The 27,016-nt window shown below is 47.3% G+C and overlaps 1 protein-coding gene across 2 annotated transcripts in view; it reads right to left on the bottom strand.

Moving 5' to 3' along the window:
* Positions 1-27,016, bottom strand: part of OPCML (opioid binding protein/cell adhesion molecule like) — a 486,833-nt gene that overhangs the window by 230,254 nt on the left and 229,563 nt on the right. For both annotated transcript variants that reach the window (XM_054997810.1, XM_054997809.1), the window contains exon 2: positions 23,169-23,401. In XM_054997810.1, the coding sequence (XP_054853785.1) occupies positions 23,169-23,401 (233 nt within the window). The remainder of the gene's footprint in view (positions 1-23,168; positions 23,402-27,016) is intronic.

The raw sequence follows: 27,016 nt of genomic DNA, 5'->3' as shown, positions 1-27,016 counted from the left end.
GACCTAGCCAAACATGGCCCCACCCGATTGGATACTGGTTCAACAGACGCCCGAATGCCAAACCAAGCCCCTAGTAGAGAAATTTCACCGGCTTGGGCTGCTTTTTGTAAATTTGACTCACGAACCAGGCAATTATTCCCTGCTGATCCGGACCCAGGAGACCCACACCATCCAAATTGACCCTTTGATTGCCAGCAATGAACAATTGAGCCAAGGCGGCACGCACCTAGTGGGCTCCCATGTTTTGAAGACTGACATTCGAGAGAGAGTTCTAGTCCGCCCGCAAATGTCTTTAAAAGAGATCCGCATAGACTTAGCTGAGCTAAATATAACCCAGAGGCTGCCGCAGTGCGCTCCCTATCTGGAGGCCGGTAGCAAGGGTTGGAATGCATGGCTACAACTGTGGATCGATCCCTCTCCTTCTCTCTCGCGTGCCAGACGAAGCATTGCCGACTGGACTGCTCCTGCAGCCGGAGGCTTAGCAATCATGGATTCGGTCAATATTGAGACTCTCGCTAATAAGTTTGCCCATGTCACAACTAGAATCTCTGACTTAGGTAAACCGGTGGTGCAGTCCCTAAATTCCATTTCGAATGGGCAACACGAGATCAGCTCCATTTTAGTTAACTGGGAGAGTCAAATTGAAAGAGATTTTTCTCTGCTGCTCAAAGGGACACAGTCTTTTGAACGCAACGTGTCAATAGCCATGGCATGTATGCAAGCCCAACAATTAAACCAGGCTGTGGCCATGGGGCTAATTCGGCAAGCCACGGATGGGCACTTGCCCCTGGAAATTAAAAGATTGATTATGCCCAAATTGTCACCCATAGAACTGGAGCTTGAATCCTGGTGGTCTCTTGTAAATTCCTCATTCTCACCGACCACCCAGGAGCTTAAATTATTTTTATTAACGGCCAGTGTGCACGAGTCATTCCATGTGTATCCAGTCGTGCCTCTGGGACTCCAAGTCAGCGACACCGAGGTCCTCTACGCCCGCCACCCCGACCATTGGGCCCGCTTCACCCCGACCGGATGGCAGCTCGTCAGCCTCCAAGGGTGCCAGCATCGAGACCAGACCGGCTTCATCTGCCAGGACCAAGCCTTTGCACCTCATCACCCCTGTGTAGCCCCGCAAGTCGACGCCCTCAACGAGTGCTCTTTTGAGGTCGTCCGGGAGAACAGCTCCGCTGTGGTCTACATTGGGAAAGGATGTGCCTGCGTGCGAACGGCCTGCGACTTTGTGATCCTGAACTCGTTCCAGCTGAAGCCCGTGATCCCGGGAGTCAACCGCTGCTTCTGTAACCTGTCTTCGGTGGCAGCCTGCGACTTCACTTACACGGTACCGGTCTGGACCCAAGAAGAGATCCTGGTGGCGCCCTCCATCTATCGTTATGTGAAGCCTGTCGCCCTTGGCATCGGTCTGGAATTAATCCACGAGCTCCTGGCCCACCCGCAGCTCCACCGCACCCTCCAGAGCATCCAGAGGGACGGGGATACTACTGCTTTGGTTGTGTCCCACAACGGAAAGGAGATTTTGGATCTGGTCCAGCGGATTAAGACCACCGGAGAGCACTCGTGGTGGGAAACCCTCTTTGGTTGGAGCCCCACTGCCACTGGAATTTACAATTTGGCTTTGCACCCGATCATTGTGATTTTGGCCTTTCAAGTTTTGTTGTGTGCCTCACTGCTTTACCTGGGCTGTTGGAGCCGCCGACAGCTCCAGCAACTCCAACTGTCCTACCGTTTGGATCATTACAACCCCGACCTCCTCTTGCCCTAAAGGTTATTCTTGGCGCCCTCCTTTAACCCTTGTTCGTTTTATTGCTTGTGCCGGTATGGACTATGATTATGTTTATTACTATGTGTACGGATCCTGCACCGGCCCCATGGACGCTCTGCTGCCGGACACCGCTCCGAGGCCCTCTTGTGGACTAGGGGGGGGCATGTTTCTCTGCCTCCCAGCCCACGGCCCGTCTCCAAACGACCGCCAGCAGCGCCACCTCCATGAGGACTAGAACTGTGTGCCTGGAGCCCTTCTCGCCGCCTGCCGACCCTGCTCTGCGGATTGACGCAGACAGCAAGGGGAGGTGGAAGTGTGTTTTGGAGCACATGGACTAAGTTTGCTTGTTCTTGTATATATGTAACCCAGTCCAGCAGCTGTACTGCAGACTGAGCCGTCTGTGATCTTTGTTACTCTATTGTTTTATGAATTTCTTCTCATTGCTTTTATGAATTTTAACTCCCATGAATTTAGCCCCGAACTAGTCCCTCTCTCTATCTATTGCAAGTGCGCCCATGAACTTTATCCCTATGAATTTGATTTTAACCTTGAATTGCCTTCTTAACCCGACTCCCTCCGCCGAGGCAGTTCTAGTCTATGAATTTGATTTTAATCCAGCCATATTGATTTGGTTTTTAATTGCAGAGTGTATTTTTCTGCCCCCATGAGCCCTTCCGCCGCCTACCCCTCATGAATTGTTTCCACGCACTTGCTTTTATTCTTGCTGCTTTTGACTTCATGAACTATTGCTTTTAATCACATATATATATTTATGATTTTAGCCATGTATGAATTACTCTACCCTTGATGAATTATGCCATGCTTGCACATTTCACTTTACCCTGTATGAATTGCTTTTAATTGTCCCTGCTTTTAATTCTATGTATCTACTTATGATTTTAACTATCCATGAATTGATCCATGTATATCAATTGCTCCTGGTTTTTAGTGCTTTTAACCCATCATGAATTCCGTATGAATTACCCTCATCCATGAATTAATCAATGTACACAATTATGAATTATTGCTATTTATATGCATGAATTGGTCATTGCTGCCTATTACTATGAATTACTATTGCTATGAATTATTACTATTTATTCTGATGGTTGCACTTAGCACACCCCCCGGTGTGAACCCAGAGACCTGCAGCCCATTGGCTGATCTAAATTGCACTTATTCGGTTAGGTGGTTCTCCAAACTAAATTTTTGAGTGATGCCTCCCCCTCCTTCCCTTCCCACTCCTTTTCCGCTCGAAGCTCGACCACCGGACATTGCCGACCACCTCGCCTTTGAAGTCAAGTTCGGAGACCCGCGCGCCTGACGTCCCGGGGTCTCCGAGGGGGGGAATTGTTGCCAAGTAGGCCCCCTCCCCTGCTTTGAAGCCTGCTATGAACTGTGCTAAAGTTTCCTGCGTTACTGTTTCACTGCTACACCAAAGACTGCTTTGCACGTGTGTGCTCCGATACACGTGTCAGTTTCCTGCCTGCGTGCCAATTACCCTGCTGCTGCAATAGACTGTGTAGTTCACTGACTCCATGTGTGGTTAACTGCACAAAGGACTCTTTTTCTGGGCAGCCCTGCCCTGACCTATATCTGGACTTCCCAGTGCGTGTTTGGACTGTGTCACAAGTGTGCCCCGTGCCTGCACTACCATCTACCACGGACCGTGCCTGTTCCCTGCTTTGGACTGTGTTTTAAAGTGTTGCTCCCCTGCCTCCATGGAAGCCTGCCTCACATGGGCCCAAGCCGCTGCTAGCAGCCGGGCGCCTGCCGGGGAAACCTCCAGCGAGCCTGGCTAGGCGCTCCCTGGTCAGTTCCCGCCTGGAGCCTCCCGCGGGCCGGTCGCCAAGCTTGCCCTCGCTACCGGGCAGCCTGCTATCCAGCCCCAGCTATGCCCAGCCGGCATCCATGTTCTCAGGCACCCAGAAGACCCAGAGGAAGAGACTGCTTTGAGAAGCCATTTCGGCGAAGCGGGCACACCACGTCCGCAGCGAGAGCCCCTCGCCCCGCTCTGCATATCTTAGGAGCCGCCCCGGAGAAGAGCTAAGTGCCGACCATCCCAAGCACTTAGAGAATGCATCTCAAAGAAACCTCCGCATTCCAGAGCTGATGACATCAGGACAAGCCCTGTCCGCTGGAACATCCTTTCAGCCCACTTGGATTTCCCCCTCCCTCTTTTGTCCCCTCTTCCTGAGGTGTCACTTATCACGATCTGATTACCAAAGTGGCCCATCCAAGCCATTCAGTAGCCCATTAGACCCTTTGTTTTAATCTGTGAGAACCACCAAGTATAGCACCAGCCCCAGGGTACGTTTTGGGGTATTTAAGCTGGTCTCCCAGACCACTCGGTGCTTAGGCCATTCCTATCCAGACTTCCTTGCTGTCCGTCTGTGGTCCCAGTGCTGGCATTGGGCCACCTCGCTGCTGCGTCTCTGCTTCGCTCCAGGATAAGTGAGTATTCCCCCTATCATCGTTGGGAACCAGCTAATGCGAACGTCTCTGTATTTCCTACTCTGTATTTCCTAGATCTTGTGTGTTCCTTGTATGATTGTGCAAGCTAGGCTTACGCTACACTCAATACACGTGTTTGGACCTTACTCCTTGTCTGCCTCTTTTTCACTAGAGTGTCTGGGATCGGGACCTCCGTAAACATAGGTTATGATCCTCGCTTAATATTAATAGTTACAGACTGCTATAGCTAATTCCCCATTATAATAAAAGAGCAGTTCTGGTAACAGTGTACGGGTGTATGTGACAGAAATACTTACCTTGTGTGCATGCACAATGCTCACATGTTCCATAACATTTCCATGTTATACCAGGAATGATGTCAATCTAGTGTTGGGGGCTGATTTTTATCAAATTGGCCCTTGCATGACCCCATGCTTCCACATTGTGATGGCAATGACTTCATTTCCAATGTGACGTGGAAGCATTCCAGAGCACGCAGGAGCACACTCGGGGGGGGGGGGGGGGAGTGGTTCCTGACATGTCTCCACACCTTTTCCCCCTGCCAGCAAGGTGAGAGGTGGGGGGGGGAGTGGTGGATCCCCTGCTCCCATCCAGGAAATGGGATCTCTATTGTCAACCCTAGTGTAACACTACTTAGAGGAGAGTCCTGCTAATGAACTATGGCATCCATCCCCTGGGTTCTTTCCTCCTGCATCGAAAACTCCAAAATCACTTTTTTAATGATGTAGATGTAGGGTTGCCAACTCTGGGTTGGGAAATTCATGCAGATTTGGGGGTGGAGTCTGGGGAGGGAGGAGTTTATGGAAGGGAGGGACCTCACCAGGATATAATACCAAATAGTCCACCTTCCAAAACTGCCTTTTTCTCCAGTGGAATTGATCTCTGTATTCTAGAGGACAATTGTAATCCTGGGAAATCTCCAGGCCCCACCTGGAGGTTGGTACCCTATATGGTAGATAATCACCTTTCATTTATTTCCTTCGTTTATATCCCACCTTTCTCCCCACTGGGGCACACAACATGACAGGGGAACACAAGGTGGTATCATTTCTTTTGTCCTGTTTCCACGTTCTGCAACAGAGATGGGTCCATCGTGGCATCCGAATTAAGCAGGATCAAATGTTGCTTTCTTTAAAAACAACAACAACATTGCACCATCTTCTTTTTCTGACACTCAGTGCTTACTGCCTTCAAAAATGAGCCAGAAAGAGGTGGGAGGAGGCAAAGAGACAGAACAATGAGAAGAGAAAAGCAAGGGCTTATGGGAGAAGGGGAAGTCCAATTTTTTTTAAGAATGCTACTTTGGAATTCCATTTTTTCCCAGAGCAGGAAGAATGTTAAGTTTCACATGCTGATTTGCACATGTTAATTCGTTTAAATGATGCATGTTTTTAATGCCAGTTGCTTAACCCTGAGGCTAACAATGAAAAAAATATTAGCCAGGTGTCTCCTCTCCTGCCTGCAGACAGTATCATGCCCCTCCTCTGACACATACTTCCCCTGTGACCATTATGAACGTCCATCATAGAAGCTTCAAGGCACCCTATGCATCTGTGCTTGGGATTGGATTATTTCTGTGTCTCATTTTTTGAGTTTATTACAGCACAGCTGAGCAGTATACTATTGCACAATGATCAGGGCTGAAATGAAACCGTAAACCCCATCCAACTGTGAAGCAGCTGAATGGCCCTTCCTTTATGTGTTAAGTTTTCCAGCACCGCTTTGGCAAATACTGGGAGATTCTGAGGACGGTGGTGGGGGAGGGTGGAGCTTGGGGAGGATATGACACATTTTCAGGTGATGCTCTAGGAATTTCCCCAAGCTCTATGGTAAAGAAATGGAGAAATTCCGACAGCGTTGCTAGAGAGGTCATTTCTGGCCATTTTTTCTCTCCCTCTTCCTTTTCTCAAGGGTTGCAAATTGGGGCAAATGACAAGCCTATTATATGTAGAACTTCCCTATACACTACGTTGTAGTCACTGGCTCCAACTTTGTCTCTGTCCACAGCCGCAGAGATTGGGAGGTGGGAAGGCTTACGTAGGTCGCATACCTATTTATTTGAGAGCATCTGTGCTGCTTGTCTGTCTTCAGATGAGGCATCCAGGGTGATCAATGGCTTCCACAATTAAAGCTAATATAAAATATTAAACAGCTAACAGAGCAATCAATTTAACCAGTTCATAACTTTCTAGAATTAAAAAAAAAGTTCTTACTCTCCTCCAGAAGGCATGGAAAGTTGCATTTTCAACATTATCTTGCACAGATTGGATCCCATGCAAGATTTCCATGTGCACAATTAAGGTTGCCATTCTCCAGGTGGGACCTGGTACTCTCCCTGATTTCCATGCTAAAACTTCTCTTCAGGCTACAGAGACCAGTTTTTCTGGAGAAAATGGAAGCTTCTACGGCATCATGCCCCTGCTAAGCTCCCTGTCTCTCCCTGATTCTTTCCTCCCTAGGCTCTGCCCCCAAATCTCAAGGAGTTTCCTAAACCAAATTTGACACCCCTAAGTGCAATTGTCATTGTGCAAGTGAAAACACTAAAATTATTAATGCAAGCTGTCTGCTTGCATTAAGCAATTGTATCCCTACCTCTTCCGCATGCATAAGACAACAATTTCGAAAACATATGAAAGAAAATCACACAAGCCATCTGTTGTGCATTCCATTGCTCCGTATGCATGTTGTTATTTCATTAAAAAATTACACTGAAGTGCTATGTATTGCTGCAGCTCTCGTGGTATTGTTTGCACAAATAGAACCTCACTAAGTGATGCATGAACGGAACCTCTCCTTTCCGTTCATGCATCACTAGAACCAAGCCTTTGTGCATCAATAAATCACCACTATTCACAGAGCATTGATGCCCGTCATATTATAAATACTGTATACTTTAGTATAAAAACTGTACACCATACATACACAATTCACACAATCCCCCCCCTCACCTATAAATCTCACTGAATGACCTTTGGCTAGTCACTCACTCTCACTCTAACCCATATCACGAGATTGGTGATAAGAACCACATTGTACTTCTGGGAGGAAAATTCGATAAAAATGTGACAGACACCTTCACTCCAAGGGTAGGCACTTTAGGTGATCCTCCCACAAGACTCTGTGAACAACCCCCCAAAATTACAGGTACCCGAAGTAAGGCCTCTTCCACACTTGGGCAGGTTGATAGGGGTGGAGGAGATCCATCAGGTACTTTGGGCCAAAACCATTTAAAGCTTAGTTTTGGATTGGTCGGCTCACCCAGCTTCCCAGAGCTTGGTCCTACATTGCTAACCTCAGGCACTACCCAGCTACTTGTTTCCAAAGCTGCACAATGTCACTGGGCTTTGTTGTCTGGTTGGAGCAGAAACCTGCCATGAGAGCCTCTCTATGCCAGTTTGGTGTAGTGGTTAAAAGCAGCAGGACTCTAATCTGGAGAGCCAGGTATGATTCCCCACTCCTCCACTTGACGCCAGCTGGGTGATCTTGGGTCAGTCACTCTTAGAGCTCTCTCAGCCCTACTTACCTCACAGGGTGGGAATAACAACAACATACTTTGTAAACTGCTCTGAGTGGGTGTTAAGTTGTCCTGAGAGGCGGTATATAAATCTAATGTTGTTGTTATATTAAGAAGATCTTCTGGTGGTGCCGTTCTCCAGGACCCTCCCCAGTAGAAGGCAAAGAACCCATCAGACTCAGCTTTTTCAACAGGGGCAGATAATATGTGCAATATTCACCTTCACGAGGGCAGAGGAAAACATGGGTTGCCAGCTCCAGACTCGGAAATTACTGGGGGGTAGAACCTTTCTAGGGAGGGTTTTGGGAAGGGGAGGGACTTTAACATGGTATAATGGCATAGGTTCCAAGGCAGCCACTTTCTCCAGGGGAATTGATCTCTGTGGTCTGGAGATCAGTTGTAATTCCAGGAGATCTCCAGGTGCCATCTGGAGGTTGGCAACTCTGAAGACAAGCCATTTCTATTTCATTAGGCTCTTGGGTCAGGAGGAGCTGCTGACTTTTTCACTGCATTTCTTATCTACACCTTTAGAAATGTTGGTTTCAGCATTTATCCCTTGTGTTTTATTTTATTATTGGAATAGTTTTAGATTAGAATGTTCTGGAAGTTTGCACGCACTGAGATAGCAAGCTGCTTTATGGGCCTGCTAGGAGAGGGAAAGTGAGATGAAAATGGATTGAATGCATAAAAATAAATAGCTCGGGGACTATGAAGGAAGGAGGAGGCATGGTTCTGTGGTACAGCGCATAGGTCTTGCGTGCTGGGTCAGTCCCCAGCATCCTCAATGTAAAATGATCCCAGATATTGGGAGAGACCTTTTTCTGGCCCGAGGCTTTGGAGGACTGCTGCAAGTCATAGTAGACAATACTGAGCAAGATGGACCAATGATCTGTGATGCTTGTATACAATTCCTGCCTTAAAGAGACTTGATTTCTCTGTGGGTGTACATGCACATAACTTACTGATCGATCGTGATCTGGATGGCCCAGACTAGCCCGATCTTGTCGGCTCTCGGAAGCTAAGGAGATTTGGTCCCAGTAAGTACTTGGATGGGAGACCACCAAGCGAGTCCAGAGTCACTACACAGAGGCAGGCAATGGAGAACCGCCTCTGTTCATCTCTTGCCTTGAAAACCCTCCAGGGTCACCATGAATTGGCTGCGACTTCCCAGCAATTTCCACCACCACTTATTGATTCAATAAAATATCCGTCATAAGCACCACTAAGTTCAAATAAGAAAGATCAGAGAAGGGAGTTAGAGGCAGTTCCCGCTGATTCAACCATAATTTAGCCCATAATTCTGGAAGTCAGGCGATGCCAAAAGGGCTAATCAGGAGCCAGATGCTGGGATAAAATTTTCGGAGCTGCTGTCCTCCCTCAGAGTGCACACAACCAATCATAACTGCCTCAACCTCCTCTTTTTACGTTGCTATTGCTGCTAAGTACAGGCCAGGTCCACCTCGCAGGGAGACGTGGAGAAGTTCACAGATCCAAACTGAGAATCTAGTATTTTTATCTCTCTGCTCATCCCCTCATTTTGCATCCAAACTCCACCTCAAAGCCATTTCTCACTGGTGATACCTAAGTTAATAGATGTGGCCCCATCGCTCAATCTACACACTAAAGAAGCTCACCACAACAGCCATCAGTGACCAGATTAAGGGGCTCCCAGGGCTTTTTTTCAGCTGGAACGTGGTGGAACGGAGTTCTGGAACCTCTTGAAAGTGGTCGCATGGCTAGTGGCCCCACCCCGTGATCTCCAGAGGCATGGAGGGCAATCTCAACTCCCCTCTGTCTGGAGATCAGGGGGCGGGGCCACCAGCCATGTGACCATTTTCTCCATGGGCAACCCACTGAGTTCCACCACCTCTTTTCCCAGAAAAAAAAGCCCTGGGGGCTCCCTATTTGAGTCCTAGTAGATCCCAACAGAAACAACCACGGACATTTAAATTAAAGACACACTGTTTCAGCCAGGTTAACAGAATTCCAAATTAGGCCCTTCAATAGGGCTGCTAGGTCCGGGTTGGGAAATACCTGGAGATTTGGGGGGTAGAGCCTAGAGGGGGGGTTGGGGAGTGGCGGGGTCTCCGAATGGTATAATGCCATAGAGGCCACTCTCCAAAGCAGCCATTTTCTCCAGGGGAATTGATCTCTGTCACCTGGAGATCAGTTGTCATTCCGGGAGATCTCCAGCCACCACCTGGAGGCTGGCAAACTGTAGATTCATATGATGCCTGAACCAGTGCCTTTGTGGTGTAAACAATATCATTCTTAATAATAATTCATTAAGTGTCTGAAATACTAGATAATGCACAGAAAGTGTTAAAAACAGAAGGCTTTACTTGCCAGCCAACAATATGGTTTGATATTTCGGAAGAAACTTGTAGCCTCCAGGTTTTTGCCAGGTAAGTTCTAATTGGGCAAAGTGCTTAATAGAAATGCTAACTCAAAGCATTGCAAGTAGGCCCTTTTAAGGAGAAAAGATAATCACATCAAGATTCACAAAACAGATGGTTCAGATGCAAGCAAAAAAACTCTCCTGAGAACTGCTGCTGTCAGGAGACAGATTTCAAGGCAGGACAAAAGAAATCAGCACAAGCAAGGAATTATATTGCTCCTCTATTAAGGTTCCTAGATTTCATGTAATGGAAGGATTGCAGGTAGAGATAATTTTGAGTGTCTCCTTCCTGCTGTTTTCACCTGAACCCTCCCCATTTCAGTTTTGCTTCTCCCTTGTGGAAAACTGAAGCCGTGATGCTTATTTTTGAGCCCTTTTCCGTTTCCTTGTATCAAATTTGCTCTGGACAATATTAACATTTTCAACATTATTCATGCATCAATAAATCAGCACTATACCCATACTATACATGTAAGATAAGATGTACAGTAAGCTGTACAGTGTATATATAGAAAAACTAACACACACACACACACAACATACAAATTTACACAACTGCACAGCAAAAACCAAAGAACAGAAACTTGACTAATTTATGCACACACACAAACAACCCAAATAGAAACATTCATTCCTAGCTGCAACCACTGTCTCTTGGGGTTGGCAGTCCTGTGGCTGAAACCCCTGGCACCCTTATAGGGCACTGTCTGTGAGGAGAGCATCTCACCCCTTTGGGGCACAGTCAGGGAGGACAGCATCTCAAACATCATGATGTCACTTCCAGGTTATCAACCAGATGTGTCATCACCGTGTCCACAATAGACATTTCCCTAATCTCTATGGTAAAGACCATAGAGATTAGGGGACATGATGTCACCATGTCTACAAATTTCTAGGACTTTCCCCATTCTCTACGGTAAAGAACATAGAATTCCTAGAAATTTGCAGAAGTGATGACATAATGTCTAGGTGATAACCCAAAAGTGACATCCCAGTGTTTGTGATGTTGTCGCCCATTTTTTCTCCCCCTGCTCAACAGACTGAGCATGGGCAATGAGGGTGGGTGGGACCTAGGGGTGCCATTCCCCCATCCAGGGCAGGGGATCCCCTGCTCCCACCTTCCCCCTGCCCCCACTTACCTGGCCAGCAGGGAGGTACCCCCCCAGGCACCCCACCTGGGAGGTGTAGCACCCCCCCTCCCAGGCAATGCAGTGTGCTCCTGTGCTCGCAAAAACCAGATTCGCGCCCTGCAGCAGGCCCGGTTTGGGCCAAATCGAGCCCCGCAGGGGGGCAATTCAGGCCTTTGGAAAGCGCAGGAGCACTCCCAGGCTGCCCTTTGCCCCACATGATGATGTCACTTCCCAGAAGTGATGTCATCACGCCAGCAGGGAGCTCGTGCGCATTGTGTGCAAGAGAGAGAAGAGGACACAAGGAAGGAGCGAGGTAAGAGCCAGTCTCCCAATCTCCCGCTAGGGGAGTGAAGGGACCTGCAACCCTAGTGGGACCAGGAGGCTGCCCTCTACAGTCAGGTATCAGGTATGCCTACTATCTCTCAAATTTAGAAGGTCACATGTCCAACATTAATAGTAACACTTGGCTAATGTAATTTTGTGCTAGAACTGTGCTGTACCAGGGCACTCCTATGTGCTTCTATAGCCTTTGACAAATGCAAAGAGCAACCCCCTGATTTAAGACCACTCTCTACAGTTACCAGTCCCCACTCAGGATTGGAGATCCACCCCTCCCCTGCCATTGCTTACCTGGCAGGAAAGGTGAGGGAACATGCCTCCCAGGTGGCATGGTACACTCCTGTGCTCCACAGTGGGCTGATTTAGGCTCCAAATGAGCCCAATTCAGCCTGCTGAGCACAGGAGGGCACTAGAGAGCTGCTGTGCTTCACAGTGGGCCAATTTAGGCCCCAAGCAGGCTCGATATGGCCCCAAATGGGCCAAAATTGGCCTGCGGAGGAGTACAGGAGCACTTCCAGGGGTGGTACAAGGCCCTGTGTGATTATGTCACTTCCTGGAAGTGATGCCGTCTTGCAGCCCCGGGAGCATGATCCACACTAAAAGTGAGTGCCGGGTCTCCCACCTCCTGCTGGAAGGGTAAGGGGCAACCCTAACAGTCTCTGACTCAAGCTGTACATGCAGTCCAGTTTCAGACCCTAAACACACATGCCAGACAGTCAACAACCAGGCCATAGAGGCCAAGGCCACCAAAGTTCCCTCTGGCCATCATGGCTAGTAACTACTGAGAGACCTCTCCTCCATGAATCTGATTAATCCACATTCATAGCCATCTACTGCCCATGGCTATTACCACACCCTGGCAGTGAATTTCACAGTTTAATTACGTGTTGAGTAAAGAAGTACTTCCTTTGGTCTGTCCTGGATCTACTGTCCATTGACTTTATTGAGTGCCTCTTGCCTTATAATATTATGGGAAGAAGAGGTCCTCTCTATTTGCTTTCTCTACCCTGTGAATAATTTTACAGTCCTCTGTCATGGCCCATCATTCCCTCCTCCCCCAAATTTAAAAAAAATACACCGTCTCTTGAGCTCTTCTTCATGGGAAAGGTGCTCCCATCCCTTAATGATTCTGGTTGCCCCCTTCTGGTATTAATAGATTAGGTTAGGGTTGCCAGCTTCCAGGTAGTGGCTGGAGATCTCCCGGAATTACAACTGTTCTCTAGGCCACAGAGATCAGTTCACGTGGAGAAAAATGACTACTTTTAGGGGTGGACTCTATGGAATTATGCCATGCCAAGGTCCTTTCCCTCCCCAAACCCCACTTTCTCTCGATTTCTCCAGGATTTCTCAACGTGGAGCTGGCAACCCTAGATCAGGCAATAGATGTTGTGAATGACTTCTCTACCTAAGACTCTGGGGAGAGCTGAGCTTAAAATCACATACCCATGCACAATTATTGGGGTGTAAATCCACTAAACTTAGCAGGACTTACTTCCCAATGAAGACCGTAGAATTGACCTGCCAACTATCCCTGGTTAGTTTCAGAATAGTAATAGGAATGGTTATTGAAACACTGAGAAACCAAATGATATCATGCTTCTTAAACAAAACTGAATCAAATATTCACTGACAAACATTCTGCCTTGAAATTAGGGGAGGAAGATGGTGTGTGTGTAATTGTGTGTGCATGCCTGGACATGCATCCATGTGTATGCAGGTGCATGCATGTGTGTACATGTGTGTTCATGGCAAACACTTTTGTAAAATGGTACCCTTGAGCACTTTTTTGCTGCCTACCTACATGGTCCTTAGGCTAAAGGAATGTTTAAACTCAGCTTAGTGAAATGGTAGGATACATGCCAATGTTGAAAAAACAATGCATGCCTTTTTAAGACCAAGGAAACAGAAAATGAAGCTAGAATAAAGGATCTCAAGTTTGAGTCACACAAGAGAGAACCAAAATCAAAACAGAGAGCTTCAGGTTAAAAAGGAAAAACAGAAATGACAAATACAAAATCATCCCTAATTATACTGGACGCCAGCTTTCTTCCCTCACTACAACATCCTGGAGCAACTTATCTGACTCCAGAGTCAAAAGATTGAGGTCTCCCCCTGGAAACACAGGACAACACAGTAACCAGCCTGAGGCTTTGAATCTACTCTCTTCTATGTGTTTAACTTCTTAGGAGTAATTTGCACTGGACTTCCGAGACAGCACAGACAGACTCACTCTGCCTTCCCTCCCACAGGCCTTTTCTGTATGGCAGTTGTACAAACTTCTTTGCTTTACATCAGAGGAAATCAAGGGCTCCAAATCTCCAAGCCTCACCTGGAGGATGGCAACACTACATCCTCCAGGTAGGGCCTGGATTTCTTGCAGACTTGCAGTGGATCTCTAGAGATTGTTTCATCTGCAGAAAATGGCAACTTCAGAGGGTGGTAGGTTTGCCATTCTCCCGCCCGGGGCGGGGGATCCCCTGCTCCCACCTCCTCTATCCACTGCCACTAACCTGGCCAGCAGGGGGGCATGCCCCCTGAGGCACACACACACACACCCCGGTGGCACGGTGCACCCCTGGCGGCACAGCATGCCCCTGTGCCCAGCTATGGGGTGCTCCTGCGCCCCACAATGGGCCCGTTTTGGGCTGAATTGGGCCCACGGGCGGCGGGATTCAGCCTTTTGGCAAGTGTGGGAGCATTCCCGGTCCACCCTTTGACCCACGTGATGACATCACTTCCCGGAAGTGATGTCATCACACATGCCGGAAGACACAGCAGCCTCCGCGGGGTAAGTGCCAGGCTTCCAGTCTCCCACCAGGGGACTCAAGGGATCTGGCAACCCATGGGAGTGGGCTGTATGGCATCACATCCCTCCCCTTCCCTCCCTTCCCTCTACACATTCTTCCCTCCCCAAACACTGCCCCCATGTCTCCAGGAATTTCCCAAGCCAGAGCTGGCAATCCTATGCCTGCCACTCAAGGCCCAGTTGCAGTCTGAGGCCTGGGCCAGCGATGTCTTCTTAAAGAATACTGCTTTATGAACAGACTGAAATAAACTTGTATATCTCTTTGGCTATATCTGAACTCAGAACAACATTACCACTGCAGTCAGAGTGGTTTAACATGACAAAGGAAAGGATAACACAAACCAATCCCACTGCAACAGTAAACTCATTTCCTTCCACTGAGGTTATTCTCCCAGCACAATGGCAAAAGCATTCCCCAGGCTGCTAGAGAGAATTATTCCTTAAAGCCTCAGCATGTCCCCACTTTCACCTTTATTTCTCTTCTCCCTGGACCATTCCAATTAATTTCCACTCCCCCTCCCCACACACACACCCCGTCAAAGCTTATTCTGTACAGCTGGACATATTTTGTGCAGAGCAGGGGGGGGGGAGGAACTGTGCAGTAGGAACTAAGTTTCTGTGCAATTGGGCATCTGAGTTTTAATAAGAAGTTATGTTTTTCTTTAAAAAGAAACTGATGGGGGGGGAAGGTAAACACTGTCTTCCTTTCTTGGTCATTTTACTTTCTTTCCTTCTGCTTGGCTAGAAAAAGTTTTTATATGTGTATTCACAGTTGGAAGGGTCTCACCAACTGCTTGTGCCATGCAGAGGCAGTCGAACCTTAGAATAAACTCTGCTCTCAATCCAAATTATTTCATGTTTCCTATCACTTCCATTGCCTTCCTCTCCTCCTTATTGACTTTTCTCCACCATTCCAAATTTATTTCTGTAACCATCCCACTCCTCAATTTTTCTAGTAATATTTGTCTGACATTGGTTACACTATTTAAATTAACTAACTTTTCTAAAATTGCTACCACTGAGCAATAAATAGATAAATCATAGACTCGAACAAGCACACATACTCAAGGCCTAAATGCGTATGAAAAGCACAAATAAATTGTCACTCCAGCAGAGGAACCAATGCCATTCAGCCAGAGGAGAGAACATTATTCATATATTAATACCTCCCTTTTCTCCTTGATGGGAATTCAAAGGGGCTTCCAATATTGTTCTCCCTTCCTCCATTTTGTCCTCACAACAACCCTGTGAGGTAGGTTAGGGTAAGAGAGAAAGATTAGCCAAACTTCACCCAGTATGCTTCCATGACAGACTGGGGATTCAAACCTGGGGCTCCCAGATCCTAGTCCTACTTTCCAACTACTACACCACACTGGGTCTTTAAAGTGTCTGTACATTTGTTTTTTAAAAAGGAAATAAAGAAAATAGACAAGACTAGCAGTTACTGAACTCAGTCATACACTAGCTACCTCTCATCAAAGCAGAGAATCTAAGGTAGTTCCTCAAGCGACTTATGGGGATGAACCGGGGTGACTTGCAGGGAAAGTTTCAGTCACTCTGCTGAAACAATGACAGAATTCATTTTGCCAGAGTGCATTACTCTTAAAGAAAGTAATGTTAGTTACACTTTTGTGCATGTCCCATGCTCATACACAGCAGGAGGCCTTACAATGAGGCAGGATGAGGCAGTGGCTTTATGTGTTGGATCACTGTCTATTGTCCACTCTGCCACTACCATCCAGGAGCTGGAATAACGTAACTCTCCTTCCTCCCTCCTTCCCCGAGCTAATCAAAACATAATGTGGCAAACCACTCATGCCCAGTAAGGCATCCTGAATTCTTGTAAGCAGGGCTTTTTTTTCAGATGGAACGCAGTGGAACGGAGTTCCAGCACCTCTTGAAAATTGTCACATGGCTGATGGCCCCGCCCCCTGATCTCCAGACAGAGGGGAGTTTAGATTGCCCTCCGCGCCACTGAGTGGCGCGGAGGGCAATCTAAACTCCTCTCTGTCTGGAGATCAGGGGGCGGGGCCACTGGCCATGTGAACATTTTCGCCAAGGGTAATTTAAACTTTAAAAAATTTCCCCCTTGTTCCAGCTGACCCAAAGTGACATCATTGTGCAGTCCTGAGTTCCACCACCTCTTTCCCCAGGAAAAAAAGCCCTGCTTGTAAGGTACAAGACTTTGGTAAGCCTTATTAGTAGAAGTGGGCACGGACTGAGAAACACCCACAGGCTGTGGGTCTGTGGTCCATGGCGTTTCACAGACCATGAACTTTTTATGGTCCAGCAGCGGTTCATGAACTGACTGGTTCGTCAGGCTGGGCTGGTGCCAGGAGCACTTTAACACTCCCCTTGCTCCAGCTGACTAGGGAGCCAGCCAGTCAGCCGGAGCAAGGGGGATTTAAATGTTAAAGCACTCCTGGCATCAATTGCCAGTGGGGCGGGGAAGCTTTAACAGACCATGGACCAATGGACGGGTGAAAAGTCCATGGAGTCTGGGGAAAATGGGCATCCCATGACCCGCCAGTTTGTGAACGCTGAACCGGCCCGGTCCATGTTAATTTTTGGTCTGTTTTCTATTCCGTGCCCACCTCTACTTATTAGCCATCAGTGGCTGGCTGCAGTGTGGCAAAAGAATGCCATCTGTTCTAGCTCCTTAGTCATATGGTGCAGAGGTAAAGTAAAGCTGGTGGGGCCAAGGGGAGTGGCTTCAGGTAGCACACTTTAGAGAAAAGAGAGCGTAACAAAGGCTCCACTGAAGAGATTTACAGGCATTTGTAGGCAAAAGCTGCAAAAAAGCTGCAACCGCCTCTGAAAGCCAGCTAGATTTTTGTAAATGTCATGGCAGAATGCATGAAAATCCAGCTCAGGTTAAGATACTGTAAACCTTTTCATAAATGCTTACAATTTATTCTGAGCGCTTGGGGTTCCTATAAACCCAATTGAAATGACTGAGGAACTGCCCCAGCTCCCAATATGCATCTCACTGAAGGTAACACAGCACAGATGTGCATGCGTACGTGCACTGGCATTGCAATGGGATGCACATTTAGATACACTTCCAATGTGACAGAGCATCTGTCCAGCTGCCACAGCAACAGGAAGTGCCCTCTTCCCCACCCACAAACTGCAGGCATTCAGGCTATAAGGGCTGCAAAACAGGCACATGCTTAGATATATTTCCCCACCCTATAATGGCAATGGAGGTGTGGAATGGTATGGCATAGTCCAATTTTGTCAGTGCTCAGATGCCCCCCCCCCCCGCCCTTGGATGGGGAACTGCCAAGGGAGACTGCAGAGGAAGGCGATGACAAATGACCTCTGCTTCTCACTTGCATTGAAAAACCCTTGCTGGGGTCACCATCAGTCAGCTGCGACTTAATGGCACGTACATACATACATACATACATACATACATACATACATACATACATACATACATACATACATACATACAGTGGCAATGTTCACTACAAAAACTGAACCTCGTGAAAACTGGCACAGCATTCATCCACAATCTTTAGGTTTGAATTGCTGAAAGGTCCTTCTGCTAGGCAGGGACTCACATGAGGCGCACTTTCTACTGTTCAACCCGCTGTCTCAGGTTACTTTTAGTAAACCTGCCTAACTTCACAGGAGCCTGCCTTCCATGTACCTGCATGAGTCCCTTTCCTACGTGTACCTCTTTTGAGAGGAAAGAAATCAGTTCCGCCATATTTCCACATTGGGAGCAGATGAATGAACTCCCTATAGCGGGGTAGGGGGTTGAATTTGTCATAGAGTTGCCAACAACCTGGAGGAAAAACGTCCTGCACCTTTAACAGATGCTTAATTTGTGGAGGTGGGCTTTTCATGGCATGGAGATAAATAACATCATCGGTGACATCCCATTCAGCTTTTTTTAGAGGGGCAGGGCATTTTCCCCCTGGGTTGTGGCAACCTTAATTCATCGCCGCTATGTGTGTTTCAACAGACTCTGCACTGCAACACATGCACGCACACAGACTTCCATAGCGACCAAAGATGTATACACAATTAAACAGACAAATGGGAGTTATGGGTTGGATGTTTTTCTCCAATAATGACAGCTGATTATTTGCAAAAAGAACTGGAGAGACTACCCATTCTAAAAAGAGTGTAGATAAAAGTGAGGACAAATTATTTTAATACTTTATTCCCCCCCTCAAAGGGAAAGGGGGGTTGAAGCATGGCTTTTTTTCCAGATTTATTCATTGCAAAATCAATATCCATCAGCTGTTTGAAATTAAAGAAGAGGTTAGGCCCTGGTTTTAAACATGCCTTATTGTATTGTGAGAGCTTTCTACTCAGCCAGATAAATCTTCTTTAAGAGGATTAGGAAACTTTCATTATCTTTATCTAACCTGAACTAACACTAACTCTGAAAAATTAATCTATAGACTGGACAAAAGCCGATCGCTGTTGCTAAGAAGCCAGCCTCTGGAGTTACTTTCTAATTGAAGTAGGTGGGAGGAGACGAGGCCTAAATCTGTTTTAGACCAGGATGGAACGAGGGTTGGGGGGAGAGAGACAAGAACTCCTTATGGGCTGAACAGGTCACATTATTCCTTGTGAATAATTTATCCATCAGCTTCGGGCATATTTTTTCTCTATGAATCATTTATTTGCATGGGGGAAAAAAACCCACCTTCCACTCCCCTGCTGCTAATTATTTATACAGCTCTAACCATGAGAAAGCACCAATAATATACTCAACAGCCCCCCACCAGAAAGTCATACAAAAGCTAAAGGTTACAGGACTCCAGCGTCTCTCTAGGCAGAAGGAAGTGCTCCTTCAGGGGCTGGGAAGAGATGCGGAGGAGGCACAACAGCAAGAAACTATTCAAGGAGAGAGATTTGTGACTGCGAGTCCTCCTGCCTATGTCTAGGAAAAATCACGCCAAAGACTATAAACTGCATTATAAGAAAACAGGGCAAATCTATGCAAGTTGCCAAATTCAGCTTTCCTTGGTGCAGAATTTTGGGTTGCCTAGTCGCAGAATCTCCGCTTATAATTCTGCTACAGTCTTTCTACGGGGTTTCCCGGAAGGCACCCCCTCACTCACATACACGCACGCCATTTTCAGAGTTAAACTAACCAATTCATCCAAAATGAAAGCAAGAATCCTGAGTAAGGTTGCCAAATACAGGTTGAGAAATCCCAGTAGATCTGGAGGTGGAGCCAGGGGAGGGCAGAGTTTGGTGAGGGACCTCGGCAGGGTCCATTCTCCAAAGCAACCATTTTCTCCAAGGGAATTGATCTCTGTCATCTGGAGGTCAGCTGAAATTCCTAGAGATCCCCAGGTGCCATCTGGATGTTGACAGCACTCATCCTGAGCCACTAGTGGGATTCTCCACTCCCAGCATCCGCCCCACCCCCGCCACCACTCACCTGGCTGGCAGGGGGAAAGGCACAGGGAATGGGTCCTATTGGGGGGCAATTTTTATCAAATCAGCTCCGGTCGGACGAGGAAGTGCTTGGAGCATGGGCGTGTGAAGCACACACTCAAGGTAAGTACTCCCAAGGCACGTTCCCCCAGGGCCGGCGCTCCCATTGAGGCCAGGTAGGCGGTGGCCTCAGGCGCAGGATGCCGGGGGGAGCGCCGGAGGAGGCGCGGGGGGTGGGAGCATGCGCCACAGAGCTGCAGCTTCCTATCCGTCCCACCCCGTGCCGCCGCCAGCACACGCCCCTGGCCGGGTGCAGCCGCCGCGGGCAGGCATCTGCGGCGGCGCAGGCAACTGAGCGGGAGAGCTCGGAGGCCACCCGCGCACCATCACAGCCGCCCCCCGCAGTGATCAGGGCAACGGCAGCGTGCGCGCTCCCATGATGACATCACGCGTGATGTCATCATGCAGGCTGGTGTGCGCGTGCTTGCGCAAGTGCGCGAGGGGGCGCCCAGCCGGCTGGCCGCGAGCGCCGAAAACCCTTGCACTGCCTCTGCGTGCCCCCCACAAACCTCCCAGCCCCTCAGTTTGGTCTCGAGGAAACCTGGCAACTCTATGAGCCACCCAGAGAAGTACAAGATTAGTCCAGCAACCAATAAAGCTAGTCCTTTGTTTTAACTCAATCAAGTTCCTCCCAACCTCAAGTTCACCCAGCCAGCCCCTCAGCAGCCTCTGATATCTGTACAAAAAGACTTTTTCCACCCCAAATTCAAACTCTAGGACCACAGGACCAACATATAAATAGGGCTCTTTTGCCCAGCAATTCAGCACCATTTGAATCCAGGCATGGACCAGGTTAATATCAGGGACAATCTTCCTCCCAATAATCTTCAAAACTCCTCGGACCATGTGCCTACCATGGCCCTCTTCATGTCAGAAAGGGAAAGTATATTTTACATTCCCAATTTATTCCCCTTAGGGTTGCCAGGCACATTTTTAGAACCCCCCCGGAATCCTGGGCGGGGGGGACGTCATCAACTTGTCGATACCACTTCTGGATAAAACCTGGAAATGACACTGCTAACACTCGAGGATTTCACCAATGTCTGTAGAGATACGCTAAATCCTACATCATTGGCGATATTACTTCTGAGTTTTAGGGAGGCATCTCCCCTGCTACCCCCAGCACTCATTTGAGCAGCGGTGAAAGCCAGGAGGCAGCAGTGGGAGATCACCTTCCACAGTGGGTAATTTGGCCCCCTTAATTTTCCTCTAGACACCAACTACGCCCTCCCTCACTGCAGATTTTACATAGGACTAGATTGTGCAATAGTTTCTTCTGGCTGTAAATGATATTCTGCTGCACCAGCTGCTTCGTTTTGAATTTGATCTCTCCCTGTCTCTGTCTCTCTGCTTTTCTTTTATGCTGTCCTTTTTATTCTAAATAAAAAATATGTGATTTAAGCATCCCTTGTCTTTTTCCAGTATTATGTTTGACCCATGTATCCACTAAATTAAAGATCCTCAAAAGGGGCATGGACTGCTTTAGGAGCACATAAAGAAAGACTATACCCGTGCACCTAGAGCAGTTTGCGGAACAATGGCTACAAGACAGAGCATGCTGGCTGAGCTCATTCCACAGGCCAAACACTAAAATCCATTTCCGAGCCTTCTCAATGAAATCAAACACTCTCTTCCGCTGAACTCCCCACAAAGGAGGACGTGCTCTGGGATGCCTCCTCCCTTTGACTTGGCAGTTGATGTGGAAGCTCCGAGATGCTTCTATCAGAGGAGGCCCGCGAACTCCCTCTTTGTCTACCCAACAGCTTGTTTTAAGGAAAGATAGCTCTCTTGCAGCATTATCCCTTGAAGTTCTGTGCCAGAGCCCTTTATGGCTGCAATGACTTTGACACACTTGCACAATCTGTCTTCTTTCCTCCGGAAAAGTGATAGCCTTGTTCTGTTTGAGTCTCTTCCCCCACAGTGCCTGACAGTTCTTTTTATTTTGGCACTGCATTTCCCCCAAAGAAGATAATTCTGCTGTCAAGGCCACGAAGGTGCCACTGAGGCGTTGCTTTCCATATTTAGAAATCTCTCTGTTCCTTTGGAACCTGGAATCCGGTCGCAGATAGGAAAAACACCGCCATCACACACTGGATATTTCCCATTTGGCACTCCTGTTTTATGTTTTTCTCTCTCCAAAATAAGCACCTGCCAGACCCCGCTAGCTCATTCCATCATCTTTTAAGACAGAGATGAGCCACACATTTAGCACTGAGACTCAGGTTGGAATCAGAACATAAAGAGAGGAGGCCACACCATCAATTAATTTACTCATGCATATATAACTTCAGCTATTATGTCAAGGTTTTGCTCATCACAATATGCTCCCCTAAAGAACAATGGGTAACAAACCAATAGTGGCCAGATATATGCAAAAATATATATTCCCATCTTAGGGAAAACTGGGAGACAGATTGGGCCCATGTCCTACAAAGCATACACCACCACAGCTTCCAGGCTAAAAGTACAGGTACATTCCCAACTGCTACTGGCTAACATTTTCTCCCAAATTCAGGATTATTTGAGTTTGTAAAGGGGGGGAGGAGACCCTCAACAACATCCCTACACTTTACCATACATATGACTTGGCTTGCCCTGTGATGGAGTATGCTTTGTTTAGAGTAACCTGAGTTTTCAGTGTAAAACTGTCCCTTTTTCACGCACGTCTAGTCACCTGGATATCACAGACCATGTGTGGACTACATTTTTACTGTGAGCGAGCAAATAACTGATGCTCAAGCGTCTTATTACATTTTGTACTTTCAATGTTCAATTGCACTTTAAATGCAACCATAATCACCAGTCCTCAGATTCGCTGGTCCAGCAAATAAATACTTATTAGTGCCATTAGAACAGCTTAAGACTGGATCGACAAACTGCTGTGCAGTAACGATGGTACAAACCATAATATTATACTGAAACACATGAACATTACTGAAATATTAACCTGCCAAGGCAAATGCTGAGAATTGGGCCACCAGTGACACAGCCTAGCTTTTTCAATCAAGCTGTACAGACAGATGTTTTGCAGCTCATTTGTTCCTTCTTGCCACAACTGCGGACATCACCTATGCCCAGGAAGCAGAGTACATGGAATCACACACACACACACAGAGCCCAAGTTTTAACCACAAGCTCTTCAACAGGGCATTAAGCGGAAACTGTTAGATTCATAGCTCCCTGAGCACCTATTCAGAGGCAGGAACCCTTCAACATGAAATATCCTAATTTCCTCAGCCAGTACCGGTATGTCTTACCTTGCACGATGAGATGGACTCGTGACGTCTTTGGATGATTGTCTGTTTGAACGGAGCAGGTGTAAGGGCCTTCGTCATATATGTCCACGTTAAGGATTTTGATGCTGTACTCAGTTTTGGTGTTTGAGAAGATGACCACTCGCTCATCTATTGACCACTTATCATTCCCAGCATAAAGGATAGTGCTACGGTTCAGCCAAGCTACTCGTGTGACCCTGTTGTCCACGGTACATCTGAAAAGGGAGGGACAGAGAGTGAGAAGGCAGCACCTCCATAGTTCTAGCCATACTTTCCTTCAGAAGAAATCAATATATCCTGACTTGGATCCTGGAATAACAGACTCTCTTAACAGGAGTTCTGAAATGCCAAACCTGGAAAGGATGGGTTGGACTTTTCATGTAAAGAAGATAAATCAGCCCTCCTACTACCACAGATGGCATTTCACCCTCGTATGGGTATTCACAGGGGACTCTTGGCAATAACACCACTCATGTTTCTAAGCCTGAGCTGTCTACTTCACATAAACAATAAGGCTTTTACTGGTGGCTTCATCTAGGATTACCAACTCTGGGGTTATTTATTAGATTTTTATACCGCCTCTCGAACGAAACCTGAAGCAATGTATAACATTAAAAACAATTTAAAACAACAATAAATATTATATATATTAAAACTAAAAATATCACTACAAGTAACAGGTCCCACAAATAGAAACACAGAGCTGGAAGGTATGCCAAGGGTCATCTAGTCCAACCCCCAGCACAATGCAGGAAATTCACAGCTATCTCTCCCCTCACCTCCCCTAGTGACCCCTGCTCTATGCCCAGAGGTAAGCAAAAAACCTCCCGGATCCTTGGGCAATCTGGCCCAGAGGAAAAATTCCTTCCTGACCCCCAAGTGGCAAGCAGCATTACCCTGGGCATGTAGGAAAGGACCACAAGAGCCTGGCAGTAGCTCATCCCTTCATGTCCTCCCTCTGTGTACATTCATACTGAGTCAGAGAATCATCATAGCCATCAGGTGACCATTTAGCCTCTTCTTAAATACCTCCAAGGAAGGAGAGCCTACCACCTCCCGAGGAAGCCTGTTCCACTGAGGAACCACTCTGTCAGGAAGTTCTTCCTAATGTTCAGCCGAAAACGCGTTTGCTTTAATTTTAACTCATTGTTTCTGATCTAACTCTCTGAGGCAACAGAAAACAACTCCACTCCATCCTCTATCTGACAGCCCTTTAAATACTTGAAGAGGGCTATCATATCGCCTCTCAGTCACCTCCCCTCCAGGCACCTTTGGGGAGAAAAACATGGTATAAACAGCAGGAACACATGTAAAAGCTTGGTTCATGTGGCTGTTAATTGTATCCTAGCCATGCACTATCATGCTTGATGGTCATCTCTGGAAGCCTCCAATCATGCAATAAGCCCTGGCAACACATCTGCACTCTTATTTAGAAATCGAGGAAAGCAGAAAAAATGGGTAGCTGTTACCACATGGGCAGAGAGGCCTGCAGACAATGAGAGCTGCTTGGAAGTGGCTGCTGAAATGCTAATGCTTGTGACCTCACACTGGGACGCAAACAGAAGTAGAAATGTCTTGAAAGCTGAGATCTATTTCCTCTATTTATCCACACTGTGGTCTCTGCCTCTGTTCACTCAGATCACATCAGATTTGAGAATCAGGGCTACATCCAAACATTTTGGACTTTATGCTATTGTTGCACTCAAGAAAGCATTTTCCATTGTGGTTAAGACAATCCAATCGCAAAAGATTTCCACAGCATAACAGTCAAATAGCCCAGGCTTTTTTTCAGCTGGAACGCGGTGGAACGGAGTTTCAGCACCTCTTGAAAATGGTCACATGGCTGGTGGCCCCGCCCCTGATCTCCAGACAGAGGGGAGTTTAGATAGCCCTCTGCGCCATGGCACGGAGGGCAATCTAAACTCCCCTCTGTCTGGAGATCAGGGGGCAGGGCCACCGGCCATGTGACCATTTTCACCGAGGGCGATTTAAGTTTTAAAAAACTCCCCCCTTGTTCCAGCTGACACAAAGTGACGTCATTGTGCGGTCCTGAGTTCCACCACCTCTTTTCCCAGAAAAAGCCCTGCAAATAGCGAATGATGTATAAATACAACCCACATTTCTAAGACTTAGATACACATGGCAAAGAGAGAAACAAAGGAGGAGGGAAAGGAACTATTTTCAAAACACATACGCCATCTTAATTTCATTAATAGAGTATATGTGTAAACTGCCATCAAGTCACAACTGACTTATGGCAACCCCAGCAAGGGGCTTTCTAGGCAACTGAGAAGCAGAGGTGGTTGTACCAGTGCCTTCCTCTGCAGAGTCTTCCTTGGAGGTCTCCCTGACCCTGCTTAGCTTCCGATATCTGTTGAGACTGGGTTATAGCATGCCGCCTTCCCTCCCCATTAATAGCCTGATTTATTTATTCCTTACAGTTATATTTTGCCTTTCTGCCAGTGTACCACTCAGGATGGAGATGGAATGATCCCAGGCACTGATGAGACCCAATCCCCTTAAAAGCTTCAGCAGGGCTGTCTTCCATCCATATCCAGGAACCAGAGAATTCAGTGGCAGAACTTACAGAAACAAGAGCAGTAACCAAATTCACTCTGGAAAACGTAGAATGAAAGACATCTTTCCTGTTTGCTGCTTTTCTCAAGATCTAAACAACACACTCACAGGTACGCAGCACATTGAGATGAATGGTTTCCATACTAGAACATGCGCTGTATAATATAACAATGGAATAACCATTCTGTACGCTATATCTTGACTTGTCTTAACTGTGTAAGTTATGATTTCCAGACTCAGCTACTCTTTATTTTAAGATATATATATTTAGACATTTTACATTCCTTCCAGACACACACAATTCTCAAGACACTACCTGTGCGTTTGGGCTGCTGCCCCCCTTACTTTCAAACCAGGGGGTGGAGGATACTCCTCCTCCTCCTTTGAAATGTTTATGTTTGGAACGGATTTGGCCCAACTGAGCCCCCCGTCACTTCCATTTTAAATGGGAAGTGATCTCAGCAGAAGACCCCTAGAACAGGCACGCACCCTTTTGTCACATGCTCTAGGGGGTCCAGCCAACCTCCTGACACTTCCCCCGTGCCAGCCAGATGTGCAGGGGAGGGAGGCGGCAGGTGGGAGCTGGCAACCTTAACGTGCACACTTGATTTCACCCTATATGTTTAATCTCTTTATTAAAGAACCCATTGTCAATTGAAAAACCTCAAACAATAGCTCGAGATTTGCTGTGCCGCACAACAACACAACATTCGATTTCTACACCACCTGTCAGGACAACTTAACAACCACTCAGAGCGGTTTACAAAGTGTGATTATTATCCTCACGACAATCACCCTATGAGGTGGGTGGAGCTGAAGGAGCTCTGAAAGCGCTATGACTGACCCCAAGTCATCCAGCTGGCTTCAAGCGATTCTCCAGGTTAGAGTCCCGCACACCAAACTGGTTCCCAAGGGATCTGACATCATAGTTGAGGAACCAACCTCTCTCCTGGTTCAACAACACTGAGGAGCGCTCAGTTCCTGTGATGGCTGATGTAACCGTTTCCATGGATGCGAGTGGCTTGCCTGACACCTGTGAGCTCCGAGGGGGACCTGAATGGCATATGACATTCTGCAGCCCCATGCCTACCCCCTTCCTAGCTTTAAGGGTGATTAAACCCAGTAGGCTTCTGACATGCACTCTGAACAGGCAATCGCATTAGTCTATCGTTTTTCTTTCTTGACAGGTTTCCCTACAGCTGATTCTTTTCTCTGGCTTTCCAGGGGCCCAGAGGAGGGCTGTGAACATTCTT

The sequence above is a fragment of the Eublepharis macularius genome, chromosome 14 (genome assembly GCF_028583425.1).
Source record: "Eublepharis macularius isolate TG4126 chromosome 14, MPM_Emac_v1.0, whole genome shotgun sequence".
Lineage (NCBI taxonomy): Eukaryota > Metazoa > Chordata > Lepidosauria > Squamata > Eublepharidae > Eublepharis > Eublepharis macularius.
The sequence above is the reverse complement of the archived record's forward strand: the minus strand, read 5'-3'. Positions and strand labels throughout refer to the sequence as shown.